The 17,361-nt window shown below is 24.8% G+C and overlaps 1 protein-coding gene across 7 annotated transcripts in view; it reads right to left on the bottom strand.

The window, feature by feature from the left end:
• LOC108000335 (nostrin) overlaps nucleotides 1-17,361 on the bottom strand; it is a 32,775-nt gene that overhangs the window by 2,084 nt on the left and 13,330 nt on the right. For 3 of the 7 annotated variants that reach the window (XM_062086281.1, XM_062086282.1, XM_062086283.1), the window contains exons 3-7: nucleotides 11,777-12,367; nucleotides 1,431-1,519; nucleotides 889-968; nucleotides 650-774; nucleotides 27-488 (exon numbers count right to left, since the gene is read on the bottom strand). In XM_062086281.1, coding sequence (XP_061942265.1) covers nucleotides 27-488; nucleotides 650-774; nucleotides 889-968; nucleotides 1,431-1,519; nucleotides 11,777-12,367 — 1,347 coding nt within the window. Of the gene's footprint in view, nucleotides 1-26; nucleotides 489-649; nucleotides 775-888; nucleotides 969-1,430; nucleotides 1,520-11,776; nucleotides 12,368-15,204; nucleotides 17,294-17,361 lie in introns of those variants that run through there. The other 4 variants (XM_062086279.1, XM_062086280.1, XM_062086278.1 and 1 more) reach the window with 3 other exon arrangements.

Here is a 17,361-nt window from a genome sequence, read left to right on the forward strand (position 1 = left end):
AAATTAATTGTATGAATTATATGTACCTGTTGCAAACGGGGAGCTAAAGCTTGCAGGTGAGCTAGATAAACATTCGCGAGATCTTTTAGAGCGCTTAATCGTTCTTCCTCAAGAAGTTCCATTTGCTTAGCCCCTTTCCTCATAGTGCTTTCATATTCAAGCCTAGCTCTTTCAGCTCTCACGCTCACTGTATAAAACTCCGTGTCCGCCCTGCGAGATGAATCCTCGGCCTTTCTCCTCCTCGCTTCGAGTTTATTAGCTTCCTTCTCCGTCATATGAGTTGAAGATTTGTTATTGGTCTGTTGACTCTGACTGATCGTTTGCAGCCTCGCTAAATCTTGTAACCTCTCATTTTCTCGCGCACAAGCGAAACTTTGTTTTTTACTTTTAATTGCAATGTTACGCCACTCATGAAGAGATTTTCCAGCTTTATCCACGGAATTCTCTATAGATTTTCTCGAACGCGCTTGAGCCTCTGCTACTCCTACCTATGAATATATAAACACTTTTTAACCTCTTCAATTTAAAATTAGTTTATTAGATAATCATTCATACTTTATTCCTTTATTACGAATGATAGTATGTAATAATATTTAAAGAATATTATTAACTAGACATGAACAAAGGAAAATTTTCAAAACAAACTTACTCTAAGTGGTTTGGCGAGTTGTTCGCTAAGCGTAATTCCCCAGAGCCTATGAGCTTCAGCGGTAGCCTCCATCTCCTCGCCGACACATCTCCATGCCTCGTTCACGCCTCCGCTACCGTTACCACCTGCGTTACGAAAGCTATTAGTTATATTTTAAGATTATCTCTCTAAATCGATATCTCTTATTTTGCATTTATTGTTAAATCGATCGATAGAATTTGTGACTTGTGAAATAATACCTTGATCCTTTGCACATGCTTTAATCAATTTATTTCCCAATTTATTAAGTCCTTTGGCATAATTCGCTTCCAATTCCGCTCTGAAATAAAAAAAAATCTATGCTAATTTATGCTAAATTGCGAATATATTAAAATGAAGCATGCGAATACTGTAAGATGAAGCAAAGAAAATATACATATACATATATATTAAAATATAAAAAGAAATGATTCAAAAAAATGATTATTAAATAATAATAATTAATTATAACATTGTTAGGATATTAATCATTTAATATGTATAAAAACATATGTCTATTTTTTTTGAGAAAAATTTAAAAGATCAATAATGTAATAAAAGATATATTTTTAACAAATGCAAAATAGATATAATTTTTATGCAATATAAAGAAATAATATAAAAAATTATTTATTATATATATGTATATATATATATATATATATATATATATTTATAAAAATTGAAATTTTATAAAAAATGGACATACATATTTGTATACTAAATTATCGATATGTTATCAATTACTATCGAAATAATTCACCTTTCATGTAGAATCGATGCCAATTCCTTGCAAAAATCGCCGCCTTGTTTTACGTACCTTCGAACATCTTCAAATCCACCTTGTCCTCCCTGCAAGCAGAATACAATTTATGCAATATTAATTCTTTATCTATTTTCAAGATTAAACGGTTGAAATCGTTCTATGCTTGAATGATTATGGGTAATGATAAAGAAAAGTTGGAAAATAACTTACGAAATAGAATATTTCTAACATATCTAACGAATGAGTTATAACGATTTCTTTTTATATTCTTGTTGACTTGAGTTCCGTACACCTGGCGGAGAAAATAATAATTACCATAAATAATATTTTCGTTTCACTTATTCGTCGACTTAGGCTCAATTATTTTATCTATTACGGAAGTAGAAAATTTTGACGATACACTATAACGACATTACTATGAAAAATGTATCGAATAAAATAAAAAAAACTCTTGGTTATAAAATGAATCGATTATAAACGCAATATTTATTGTTTTTATCATTAGTCGTGTTACGTATAGTCTTATATCAGTACATCAGAAATATTTTTCTTGATGAATGACTAGTTTGAAGAAATAGTATAAAAAATTAAAAATGTATATTTGACGTTACGCCCGACTCAATCTTCCGAGTTATTTTCCGGCTAGACGACTTTCTAATCCAGCACTATCGCAAAAATTCATTTTCTTAAGCGATTTAAGTTTAATTGTTTTTTTCAAACGAGATTGTTTGAAAAATTTGAATACGTAGAAATTTGAAATGATTCTTAAATTATTTTAATTCGATTAAATTCTTCCAAAATTATAATATTAGTAAATTTAATATAATATTATAATATATATTAGAAAATCATAATATTAATCATAATAATAATATTAGAAAGTTAATTACAATTTATAAAGATTTATAACTGAATGTTGCAAGAGATTTAATATAAAAAACCTATTAAGTAAGAGTAATAAAAAATATTGCTTCATTATAACATGTTTATATCTATTTTCCTGTTATTTAAAATTGTTTAAAATTTAAAAAATTCAAACATTAGTATAATTGTGCAAATTGAAAAAATTGAAAATTTATAAATATAAAAATATTAAAAATTATTGAAATAGTTTTTTAATAATTTATAAAATATATATAATAACAAATAACAAGATTCTAGTCATTATTGAAATGCAAATAATTCACTAAATATGAAAAAAGACATAATAGAACTATACATAGTAAGAATCAGTTAAACCTTAAATATGATATAGATGTCACCAGTTGTCAAGAAACGCGTTAATTTAATTAAATACATACAAAAAGAAATATATAGTTATTCTTTCGTCAGATTTAATGCTAGCGTATTCATTGTGAGAGAAATATTAATTAAGAAGAGAGATTAATTTTCTAGTAGACATCGAAAGTAAAATCGTTCGATAAAAATGAACGTATTCGTATGAATTCATTTGCAAATAAATTTATGCGAATTGAAAATGCAAAAACAAAATTATTGATGCCACATACATATTTACAATTAAATATCGATGTCGAAACTTTTCCAAGTAAAAGGTTAATTGATACATCAGATTAAATATTATATATAATATAATAGGTAATCAAGTAAATATATATAACGGTTATAAGAGAAATTAAAAATAGGTTAAGAAATAGTAGAATTAGATTAATGGTATTCAACACGTAATGTAACTCTATAAAATTTCTTTTAGTCATATTCGGCTAATTTTTTTTAATTATAAAACGTAGCAAGAAATAAAAATAATTTTTATCCATTACTATATGCAAATTCAAATCAATATAAATAAATATTTGGCATAAATATCAAAAAGAGGTAAAAATTACGAAACTATTCAAAAATTTCATATTCATTTCGAAACTTTTGTTATTTTTATTGATTTGAAATCTAAATAAAAATTAATTTCTACAACTTTGTATAATTTTTAATTTAAAACATGTTGTGGCAATAATGAATTTCATATAAAATAAAATATAAAAATAAAAATTTAATTTTTTACAATTACATGTTACTGTTAGCTGACAATGAACTTAAATTTGAAAATTTTAGAAATTAAAATGTATTAAAATTTTAATTCTTGATATTATAGTATTTCTTAGAAAAAAAAAAAGATTCTTAATTTCAAAAATTTCAAATATCGTGAGTTTCAAAAATTTCAAAATCTCACAAATTTATTATTAGAATTATTAGAATAAATATAAATCAGATCTCGATTCTCTTTAATAAATATTAATTAAAAATTTTAACTAATAATAATAATATATTTTCAAATGTTAATATTAAAAACCTTGATGCGATAAAAAGTCTGCTCTATTCTTAAAATTCAATTTGAAAAGCATCGAGAATTAGTTTTAATTCTCAAGTAGTTTATAAGAAGAAGCGAGGTTAATTGGGAACATCATTCATCGTTCTTTTAATAAATGAAAATAGAGGTGAAATATCAAGAGATCGCAATCGACGCACAAGGTTCCTTTCCCTTTTACCTTCGAGATTTCCTCGGCTTAGGTTCACGTGACACGGTGAAATCGCGGAGGTCGCGAGTACTATCACCATAACTAGCTATTAACGCACGTATACCTCTCACGAACCTCGTACGGTTTCTCGCCACCTCTGCTTTCTTTCATACGTCAATTTTTCATACATATTTGCAATTTATATTATATTATCTCTTTAACACGCATACAACTATTCCCCTGATAGACTAAAGAATAAACTATGATACAAGTTGAATTTGTTATTTTACCGCTAATTAGATAAGATAAGATATTAGCGTCATCCTTGTGAGATACACATTAAAATAAAACAAAAAAATTAAATTAAAATTTGATTATGATTATTTTTTAATAATAAAAAAGACTTATCTTTAATATTCTAGAGTTTGTATGCAAAAGGTTAAAATTAATTTTTGAAATAATTTAAAGATTTTTAAATTTAAAATTTTTTTTAAACACATTTTTAAAAATATTTTTTAACTTTTTAATATTTATTTTTATTATATTATCCATAATAATATTTCTTCTTTAATCTTATATCTATTATAAATCGTACTTAAAATCTAAAATGATATTCACAATATAAACGAGCAAATTAAGATAAAGATTAAAATATAGATAAAGAAAAAAATATAATTTTCTTTAATTTATTCCAAATCAATTTCAAAATCAATCAATTTTTTTATTCAAAATTATTTATAGATAAATAAAAACAAATATTACTTTCTGAAAACAAATTAAATTAAAAAAAAATTAAATTAATGAACAAAAATTTATAAAATTAAACAAAAAAAAATAATTTTTAAATAGTTTACAGACTCTCTCGGACTCAACAATTTAATTTAATTGAATATTAAACACAGATTTAAATACAGATTAAAACAAGAACTAAATTTTCTATACTATTAAAAGTGGTGACTAGCAAAAGAGAATTTTATCCTTATTTTATTTTTCTCTAATATATTGTAAGCATTTGATTTCCTTAAAACACATTAAAAGGATCAAGAAATCTTTAAATAAATAATATTATTTCGCATAGAAAGTCGGACAGGTCGAGCAAGTGCTAAAATAGTTTTCGAAATGAGTATAAGTGATATTATCACATTTAACGTAGTTGGTTAAAAATATTGATGTAATTTTAATTTTAATTTATTTGAAAAATTTGGAATATAAATAAAAGCATTTTATAGTACTATGTATAAAATATAGAATAATATATAAATTTCACAATGATTATTTTAAATATTAAAAATGTATAATATTGAAAAAAAAATTTTCATTAAAAAACCAAAATAATTTTATATAAAAGTTTAATATTTAATTCGATACTTTTTTGTTCATTAAAAATTATTTTTGTTAATATTTGACGCTGTTTTATTCCTTTATTATACGAAAATAATTATTTTTCTTTAATGTTTATCAATTTTATTCATAATTTCATAATGATTAATTTCAGAAGAATTATATCTGTTTTTTTTAATTTGATAATTTAAATTTATAATATATCCAAATATTTTTGTGATATGAAAATCTACTTTAGTTTTTTCGATATTTTTTCTTTTAATATCTAATCAATAATATTATATTAAATCATATATTTTTTTTATATTCTAATATTTATGTAACACATTGCAAAACATCGTATGTTGCCCTATTTATATTTATTTTAGATTTATAATATGGAAAAGTTATAGTACTGTTCGAATATTTTTCTGACTGATTACATATATCTTTAAGATATATAGAGTTGGTAAAAAAGATGATGACGTGTAATCAAAATAGTATCATTTTTTCGGTTGTTACAATCGCATGATATTATATCGTATATGTAAGTATATAAGTATAGAATATATATATATATATATATATGCATAAATAACAAAGAACACGCAGAAAGAAATAAAGTCGGTTATTTTCTCCATCCAACTTTCTCACACTTTCTTCAGTTTGATCGTTTGTTCGGTAGACTGGTTATATTCATTGCTCACGACTATCTTACTGTTAGAAGAAAAAACTAGCAGGTGATGTGATCAGGGTTGCCAGAAAAAATTTCTTTATGAGAAAAGAATTCTCTATGAAGATAGAGACAAAATGGAGAAGAAATAGAGTGTTTTATTTTATTGCATTAAGGTTAAAAAAATTTTTTTTATTCTATTAATACATATTTAAATTAAAAATAATAATTTTGTACAAAATTTTAATACTTGCTTCAGTGCTCTTTTTGTTTACTGACATATTTTATGCAGTCTATATATAAAATATTTTTTTCTCGAATAATTAAAATATATTATTAGAGTTAGAAATCTTGTTTTATTATCATATATATATATTTATACTATATTAATATGTTATTTTTTCTTCTTCTCTATTTCTCCCATCTTTTTTTTCATTCTTCTCACAGAAGAAATTTTTCCGACAACTGGTATGTGATGTTAAAATTGTCAGATAAATTCTTATATTGAGGACAATGAGGAAAATCATTAGTTAGTATCATGATTTATATTATAATCAAATAAAAATGAAGGAAAAAATAAGGAATATCTTATTGTTTTAGTTTCTAAATACAAAAAATAACAATAACATTTCCACAAATATCATTTTTCAATTTTTTTCTAAATCCTAACAGTAATATGTAACAGGACACCATATTTCTCCTTCCACATCTACTATTCCCAAGTGAGAATTTGCACAACCTTGAACATGAAGTTAGTGGGTTTCTCGTGACACTTGTTGACAGGAAATGAAAAATATTCGAACGAAAGAAATGTTTTTCCTCGCATCGCATGATGGGGAAATTCTTCGAGATCCGTGAGAAAGGAATTTTTCTTTAGCTCGTTACGCACTGTTGACCATCGATAGTCACGAAGCGACCAAAAACCATGTGGTTAGATACGAATTCATCGATTTGAACACTTTAAAGTTCGGTCAATATTGCAGAAACTCTCGAGCAAAATGGATGTCAGAGTTAATTTCAAAAAAAAAGAAAAAAAAAAGAAAAAAGAAAATTATTATATCTCTTATTGCAAGAATTGTAAATATGAAAGGAAATTTTTTGAGAATATTAGAAAATATGAACGAAAGATAAATTCTTCAATTTCATGAAAATATCAGTTAAAACGAGCTTTTAAGTATATTAAATATATTTCATAGTTATTCCATGTGCAAATATCGGAATGTTACTTATAATTGCGAGAAAGTTGCTTGTCGTGTAAATAAATACATTTGATTTATTTCATCTGTCTTTGTAATTAGTGTCATACATCGTTCATCGTTTTCGCAGTCCCTCGTGAAAATTTGCTGACATCGAGATCAAATATACTATTATTTATTTATTTATTTAATAGTACCGTTACATATCAATACGGATAAGCATATATATCAAAATCTGTCATTTGTTAATTTTTTGATGTCATATTTTGATGTCATATAAAAACAACATATCTAATTAAATCAATTTGAACGGATTATTTTATTGCCTCGCTATTCGTTTATTTATATCACAAATTAATATTTTATTCATGAAAAACCTATCTTTTATCATATTTTAAATGTGCAATGATAATATTTTTGTATGATATTTAAAGAAAAGAAATAGAATGATAATAAATAATGATAATAATATATATAATAATACGAAGATATATAATATTTGATCTACATTTAGAATCTTATAATAAGAGGAAAATAAATTTATTTTTAATAATTTTTAAATTTTAAACTTAAAAAAAATTCTACATCATGTGATATAAGTCAGATGCAAATATTGAAAAAGAGATTTTTTAATTTTTATAGTTTCGTTATTAACAAAAAGTAACCATTTTAACATTTTCATACAAATAGCTTCAAATTTGAAAATTTTACTATTACTATAAAAATTGAAATACCATAAGTATTATTATGCGAAAAAAAAAATTTCTTGATTATATTGTTTTTTTTTATATTTAATGTTAAATCAAAATAATAATAAGCATTTTTTTTTTAAATTTTCCTAAAAAAAATTTTCCTTACAGATAAATCTTTCTCTTTTTACTATAAGATTCTTTATCAACTTTTTTTTGTCTATCATCGAGATATATTCTCTATTTTTATATAGACTGATAAAATTGTTGTAAATTATTATAATAAAAAAAAATAAATAAGTTTAACAAAGATATAAGAACATGTAATAAATACTTGAGTTCATCTAATATATATTTTATACTTAATACATATCTTTGTGTTATATCATTTTCAAGTATCAATACGAATAAAAAGCATTAATATTTATCAAAATATGATTCAATTAAAATCAATTTAATATTTGTCAGTTTATCACATCAAAGAAATGATACGATATTCAATTAATATAGTTTTTAACCTATATTCTCTCTATATCACGACATTTATCGAAATCGACATTGCCGAATAATCTAATCCTTCAGTTTTGTTGATATTTGTAATTATTTTATATCTGAATTTTATAGATATAGTAATGAGCATTTAATCTCAGTATGATAATTATTGCATTTACTATATAATATTTATTTATAGTAATTACAAAAAAAAAGAAATTAAAAAAACGAAAATTTTGAGTGTATCTTACAATAAAATATAATAAAAATATTTATAATGCAAATGATTTTACGAAAGATTTAATTTTGAACAATATTAATCTTGAATATTGATGTAATACGATGGATTCAAAAATAGCAACTAAAATCTTATTATGTTGTCGAACGTGATTCTCTACTGATAGTTTTGGCACGGCTTCTTTTAATGTTTACCGACAATCGATAAATCGATTAGCATGCCTTTGGTATTTCAAGTCATGCTGTCCAAGCTACATACAAGTTCACACCTACTTGGTACTATCAAGTAGCCTTGACGATTCGTAAATATAATGAGAACGTAGCTTTATATAGATGGAAAAATGTCATATTATTTAATGCTTGTTTCTTTCATAGAAGAAATTGACGTTTTTTTTGTTGACGTGCGAATTCTCACATTGAAAATAACAGGGAAACTAAGGAGTGAAGAGAAGAAATAAAAAATATCCTTTTCTATTGTATTGTTAGAATCTAGGGCAGTGTTTTCTAGCAAGATGTATCTTATAAAAGTGAAATTTGAATATTTTTAAAAATAATTATTTAAAGTTAAATATTATCTTTCTTAGACATAATATTCAGCATTTCTTATATATATATATATATATATATGTGTATATATATATATATATGAGAAATTTAAAATCTTAACAATTTTTTTTGTGTTATCTTGGTTAGAAAAAATAAATTAAATCTGATTTTAGATCTCTATAAAGCGCATAAATTTTCTAACTTTATTTAAAAATAATGAATACGTAAAATTTCAAATATTTTAATATTTCTTGAAATATTTATATTTGAAATATATATATTTATTATGTAAAATGCTAAATAAAATATTTTAACTAAAAATGACAGAATTTATATTAATCAAAAAAGAAAAATTATATTTTTTTCAAAATTTAATTAATTATTAATTGCTAAATAAAAGCATTAAAACAGGGCAAGAAGGAAACACTGATCTAAAGTTAGATTAGCTTAAGGATAATAAATTAATTTGACTTTAGTTTTTTTTATGATTGAATTCACACGGTACATATACAATACAAGTTCAATTATTTAAATGATAAATCGTCTAAAGGATTCTATTATGTTTATCGATCAGTATTCACATATATATTATATACAGTATTCACTATATATACATATACTTATATTGTGATATAAAAATGATCTTAATTTTGATAAAAAATATTTGTAAACTTATTATTTTTTAATTGAATCTCTAAGTTAATCTAACCTAAAATAAGATCCATTATTTCTTCTTCTATCTCTATTTAAATACATGAGTCATAATACTAACTACATCAATTTCTCCCACTATTCTTAATATGGAAATTCACGCAACAACCTTCATCAAGACGTATTCTACATTTTGATAAAGATACATAATGATATAATACATTTGTTGCAACATAGTATAATTCATAATTTGAAATGTTTGAGTTGAATTGAAAAATCATCGTTATTTATATTTTTTAGAATCTTAGGAGATTTCTAAATTGTGAACTTTCAATTTAGCATTTTGATATAACGTTATTACACATTCTTATAATGATTTAAAGCATTCGAAATTATTTTCATTGCTTGAGCAATTATGCAATAGACAATAAAATTATAAGTCATTGCACCGTATCGCTTCACTCTTATACTAGAAGGACGTAAATAAACTATAATAAAAAAATAATATTAAATATCAATTATAAACAATATCAACTATTAAAATACAAAAATAATGTATATATGAATTAGAAATATTCATTAAGATAGATTACTAATAAGTTTATAAAATATCTTTTGTTTCTCTATATAAGTATACAGAAACTAGTTCTGTTCAGCCGTGTAACTGATAATGGTCTCTATTATTAGTTTAAATTTTACGATGATATTACGTATGTAACGATAGTTTTAGTGGGCAATGTCGTTCCTTGCAATGTCATAAGTGAAACAGGATGTCTCGTGATCTTTTGAAAGAGCAATGTATTATATAATGTTAAATTAAACAACTATTACGAAGATTATTGAAATGACAATATATTTAGCATTTCAATGAACTTTGAAATGCTTTTAATTCGTTATTTTTCAAAAGATCGTGAGACATATTGTTTCAGTACTTGTAACGACATCGACGTAGAAAGTGCGCACTAAAATTGTTACTAGACACGAACTACAAGTAATACGATTGTAAAATTTGAACTAGAGAGAATCGTTCGATATTAACTAACTTGAAATATTTGTATACTAATACTAGTTTTTATTTGTTCCGTTAGACATTAATATTATTTTTTTAAATAACAAATAAATAATTTTCTAATATATACTTTGGAATCATATTGATTTTACTTTATCGTTTTCGATATATTGAAGCATTTATCTTATAGATTAAAAGTTTGATAGAGAACAAATCGCATATTTTTATTTAGCATTAAATAATAAGAAAACTAAATAATTATTCCAATTTATATCATTAAAAAGATTAATTAATTTATAATAAATATAAAATATTTTTCATTACTTTTATTCTTACTTTTTATTTTATTCTATTTATAATTTGATAATATGATCGTATCACGATCTTTTTTTTTTGCTTTTTTAAAAAAAAAAATGTCTGAAATCTTAAAAAATAAAAAAAATACATATCGAATGTGAAGATTAATTGCTTAAACATTAAATGCTTAAAATATTAATTAATTAATTAAATATATTAAATGTTTTTTTAATATTTTTAATTATTCAAACTTAAAAAAAATTTACTGATTATATAAATTTAATAATTGGTCGATATTGAATAAGAACTTTTCGTTTCCTTAGTCATAAATTACAATTTTTTTTATTTTTAATTAACTTTCATTATTAAATTTCTTTAAAATAAAAATTTTCTTTTTTTTTCTTAGCTCTTTTAAATATCTTTTTTCGATTTTTGATTTTGATCAATTATAACTTAAAATGCGATATAACAAAAAATTAAAACAATTGATATCGCACAATTCTATTTAAATAACAGAACTTTATAAATTACACAGATGAAGAAAATATTGTTAGTATTTTCAAATATAAGAAAAAAAAAATTCTAAACTTTTCTTCACAATAATATGAATTATCTCAAAGGACTCAGAAATATTCTGATACACATATATATATCCTATTGAGGTCAAAAGAAAGAGGAAACAAGTGGAGGACCAACCTTTGCAGTAGATAAAACGAGATAAAAGAAAGAGGACGATACTTTTAACAAAATAGAACAATGTACCTCTTCGATCTCGTGAGCAGAAGATGAGTGAAGAAGATGAGTGGAGGCCATTAACCCTCTGATTGACCCCAGCATTCTCCTCTTAATTAGACCTGCTTTTCGAGCATGATCTCTGCTCTCGGTCTCTTCAGTGACCACGTTGTCTCTCTCGTCGTTCTCCGTATCAGAACAAAGCTTATCCATGCTAAAAGAAACCGGAGGAACTATCGTTTCACTCTTCTCATTCAACACAGTCTCCGAAGTGGCGATATTTTTCCTTAAACCATTTCCATTTTTCACTTGCTCTCCAATACTCGTCTTCGTAGAAACGACCACTTCTTTTTCTGGAGAAGAATTTACATCATCTTTCGACAAAGAGGACAAACCGAATTCCTCGATTCTTGTGATCGATCCCAATTCCCGAGTTTTCGCTTTGAGCAAGTCGTAAGAGGCGCTATTAGACTTGGAAACCGTAGGAGCAATGGATTCTCCACCGGAAAGAGCACCGACAGCTTGCAATTTCGCGTGTTTGTTCACAATCTCGTTGATTCGAGAGGTTTCGTCGCGTAGCCAAGTTCGCATTTTCTCCCATGCTTTCCCCAGCCGATGTTTCTGTAATTTCAAAGTGTTCGTTTTCGATCGAGGAGAAACCCAACCGGCACGACGACGATCGGATCTTGGCGATAATTCTTTCTCAACTTCTTTCGAAAAGAAAAAAATTAAGATTCGATATATAGGGAAAACTAAGTATATATATATATATTTAATAAAAAATTAGTATTTTTCATTCAAATTCATTTCTTTTGAAATCAACAATATCTAATTAATTTTTTTTTTTTATAATTATATTGACTCACGAAAGTCAATTTGAATACTATTCTATAGAAAAATTCACTTAATTTGAAAATTATTGGAAAATATTAATTTGAACGAAAATTTTGTATATAATAAATTACACGTGAAATAATTTTTTTTTGAACAGGAAATCTCTTTAAGGAACTGAAATCAAAATTTCAATATGTTTTCATATTTTGAATACAATTTTACCTGGAAATTTTTTTTTATCAAGATGATAAAGCATTAAAATGTGAATATTTTCTAATTTAAAATTTTATTCGCATTATTACAGAGTTATATTTAAAAAAAAACTTTTGAAGCCTTGATTTCATCATAAAATATTTCGCCAGAAAAGAAATTGTTTCGTGAGTAAACGTTTATATAATATACAGAAATTATTTTATTTAAATCAAAATTTTTGGATTGGATGAATTCCCTTTAAATAATGAATTATTTTCATGAATTAATAAAATGTATATACAAATGGACACATGATTTTGAAATATATTAAGGCATATTAGAGACAAAATTTTAAACAATTTTTTCCTTTACATATAATCGTCTCTTAGTTTAACATTGGCCGAGATATTTGAAAAAAATTTTTATTACATTGAATTTAACTTATATGTAGATATTTGTAGATGTATAAATATATAATATACATCATTTATTAATCATTTATATAATGATTAAAAAAAAAAGAGTTGTTCAGAATGTTGGTCTTAATAACATATTTCAGTATCATTGAAATCGATCAGGTATGCTTTAATTTTTTTCATAAATAAAATAATGCTTTAACATGCGCTCTTTCTATAAATTCTTGGAAATGGAAGTGTGAAATGCTGAATAAGATAAACTACTGAAGGAAATTTGACACTGATCTAACTCACATTTATTTCCTCATTCATTTAAATTGAAATGCCAAAAATCATTTATCCGAGTAATTCGATTCAAATTGTGAATACTAAAATGTGTTTTAATTGTAGATATTATTTATCTATAAAAAAAACAAAACATAATAAAAAACAAGATAAATCAATAAATCAATTACATTTATTACTTTTTATCCTTTAATTTTTGTTGCACTCATTTAAATTTTTAAAATTTAATATTAACAAAATCTATTTTTTGATTAATAATATTATTGCAAAATTATTAACTTTTTTACTAATATTATATTTAGGTAATATCTTTCAGAAACTATAATTTTTAAAATGTTATTATTTTAAATATTCATTTTAAATTATCACTATATTTATGATATTTATGATATGATATAAGATTTAAAAAAATATTATATATATATATTTATTATATAAGTATAATTAATAAAAATAAAAATTAAAAAAATCAAATAATATGTTTAAAAATATATTAAAAACATAAAAATTTAAAACTTCAAAAGCATCTCAAAAATTAATTTTATAGAAACTATCATTTGTAAATTTTTTTCATTATTAAAAAATAATTATACGATTGTGATTTTTTCGTTCTATCTTATTATCATTTAAAAATAATTGTATTATGTTATATTTTCAATCATATTAATTTATTATATACAAATTAATGATTCGGAAAATAAAACTTCTTTACTATTGAAAAAATTATTTGGAAGATAAAAATTAAAATAGTTACATTTAAACTATATAACATTGAACTAAGAAAGTTCTATTACTTTTTTAATAATATAAAAAATATATAATAATAAAATAATTATTACTATAATTAATATAAAAAAACATATACGTATAATAAATATAATAAAATATTATTTTATTATAATATATTTTTTCACAAATATTATATGGTTTTATAAAATCTATGCAACGTTATTCTACAAATAATAACAAATAATTGTTAAAACTTAAAATTGAGTATTGATAAATTATATTTAAAATTATGTTTCTATAATATATCTATTATGTTTAATTATTTCACAATAATTTCACAAAGTTTTTGTTATAGGATTCATGAATTAAAATTATTTGTTCAATTTTTATTCTTCAAAAATTCTTTTTTTAAATTATTTAGTGATAAATAATATAACTCTTGTTGAACTATAGACTAACTGGATAATCAGTAATAATCAACTTTAAAATTAAAAATAAAAAATATTAATCAAGAGTTTTTTTATTTCCTAAAAGTATGAGATCTATAAAATAAATATTTATAATTTTTTCCTGGGTTAAACAAAATAAGAATATTTTAATATTAATTTTGTGAAAATTTGATTTTTTATAACAAAAAATGACAAAATCTTTTTTTCTAGTTATTTAAAACTATTTATTATAATTATTGTAATATGTAATTATATTTAATATTTCGTTATTAAATCCGTTATACATAAGTAATTTTTTACCACATGATCATGTTTTCTTTTGTTTATCAAAAAATTAAAAATAACGAAAATTAATATACAAATATACGATAAAAAATCACTCGTGTGATAAAGTCTTATATTTATAAATAAGTAAAAAACATTCGAAATTACCGCTTATATCAATGTCGCCATCTATATGACTAAACAATAATGGAGAGTTTTTGTCAACAAATTACCTAGTTTTCCCTTAACCTTATCGCCATCCGATTAAACCGTAACTCGTCTTTAATACCTTTGGATATAATCCGTTTGGTCGAGTGACATTCGAGAAAGTATCGTTCGAATATTCAGGATCTGAATAAGATCCCGAGATTGATACAAATTTTGCATCACATCCGTCGCTTTCCGATCTGACGTATTTCTTTTCCTTTCTTCGATCGTATGAATTTGGATTTCTTACGTTCACGTACAAATTGTTCACTTTCTCCAGTGACGATTCGATCTCTTCGTGGGACACATCGCACGTTTCTTTCGGTGAATTGATTACGTTTCCAACCTCAATCGATTCCACGTGGAATTTCGTTTGGCTGATACGAATTTCATTACCGTCCGTTTCTATCTCGCCCTCATCCTCGCAGTTGTGTTCGCTTTCTACGACTTTCTCGCTTTCGATTTCATCGAGGACGTATGAATTCCTAGGAAAGTCATACAATTCATCTTGCGTAGATTCATCTTTACCATTCTCGTTCGCGATCGTGCTCGTACTCGTGGTCGTGGTCACAGTCGTCATAACCGTACTTTTCTCGAGGACAGATCTTGGAGGATTATCATTCGCGTGTAGAAAACTGAAGCTTATCTTTGGCACTCCGTCATTGTCGGTTTTCACAGTGGAAACTGCGGTCAATTCGACAGTATTTTTGTGTCGCTTCTCTCTCGTCTCCTCATTCTCGTATTTCTCCAGTCCGTTATTACCCTGAATATCGGTCGTCGACTGCTCGTTCTCAATCGCAAGGATCGTTCGTTTCTCGATCAATTCGGCATTATCGGATTTGGCTATGTCTGGAAATTCGTGACAACAATGAATTATCACTGGCGCTGGAATATCATACCATATTGCCGTTGAATTACTCTTGTTGCTGTTTCCGTTGTTATTGCTATTACTATTCAATAATGATAGTTTTCTGACCGATTTCAAAGTAGCCCACGCATGTTTCGCTTCTTCCATTTTTTTCTCGCACCATCCGAATCATGTAATGTATTTTTAATAACTTTTCACAAAATCATATAGTGTAATGATTGCACCGTTTATAGAACAATACCATAAAATCATAATAAAACCAGTTAATCTAATATTTATACGTGTTATCTTTGTTTTCATTGGTATTATTTGATTATTTCTAATTGTAATAATTCGTTTTTTTTCTTTCGTTTATTTATATATAATATACTGTTCGAACCATATACGAATCAAACGATTTCATAAATAATTTTTTTATAAGAACTTTATCGATCGAAAAACGATTTTGATCGATAGACATCACGATATAAATTTTTAATTTTATTTCATACAATTTTTGATATTGTTTTAATTTATTTGAAAATTCATCGATACTTTATGTAAATTTTCAAAAACTGTACGATTAATTCTATTTCGATTATTATTCAATTTTGCAAACTCAACTTCAAAATCTTCGCGAATCAATTATTTTTCTAGTCACTATTCTTCGTTGAATTAGTTTTCGCTAGTGGTCATCTAGCTCGCTTCTCTCTGACAATGAGAATAGTAACACGATGTCACGTCAGTTCGAGCGGCACACCCGACACTGGCATACCATGAGTTCCACACGACCCTTCACGGTACATTCAACACAATTTGCTAGATTCTGTACTTCCGTGCAATTGATTCGTATTTCGTTTTGCGCGTCAAAATGAAGAATTATTAAACTGATTTAACAATTTCAAACAATTCGATGGTGTCATTTTTGATGCAATAAATTTAGTGATCTGTGACAATATTAATTATACGTAGGAAAATTAACAAAATTACTGGCATGAGTTACTTTTGATTCAGCTATTGTATTTCGAGAATTAAAATTTGATCGATCGATATTCTTGAATACACGGACAGACAGCGATTCAACGACGATATGACCAATCAAATCCATGTTGATCGACGATGTAAAAAGAATCGATATTGGACTGATTCATCGTAGTTTAGTATCGAATCAAATTACAAATGTAAACGTGTGATCAATTCAAGGTTAATTATCCAACACCGTTGCAGTTGTATTACACGTACAATGTAGCCGAAGAGATCGTCCTGTGATGTTTGCACGACAACGTTTCGTTCGTGACTGGATTCACGCTGGAACCTGTGTTATACAACAGCGTTGAACAATTATATCCATATTATGTTGCGTACACACGTATTACACAACCATGCAAACAG

The sequence above is a fragment of the Apis cerana genome, linkage group LG16, assembly GCF_029169275.1.
Source record: "Apis cerana isolate GH-2021 linkage group LG16, AcerK_1.0, whole genome shotgun sequence".
NCBI lineage: Eukaryota > Metazoa > Arthropoda > Insecta > Hymenoptera > Apidae > Apis > Apis cerana.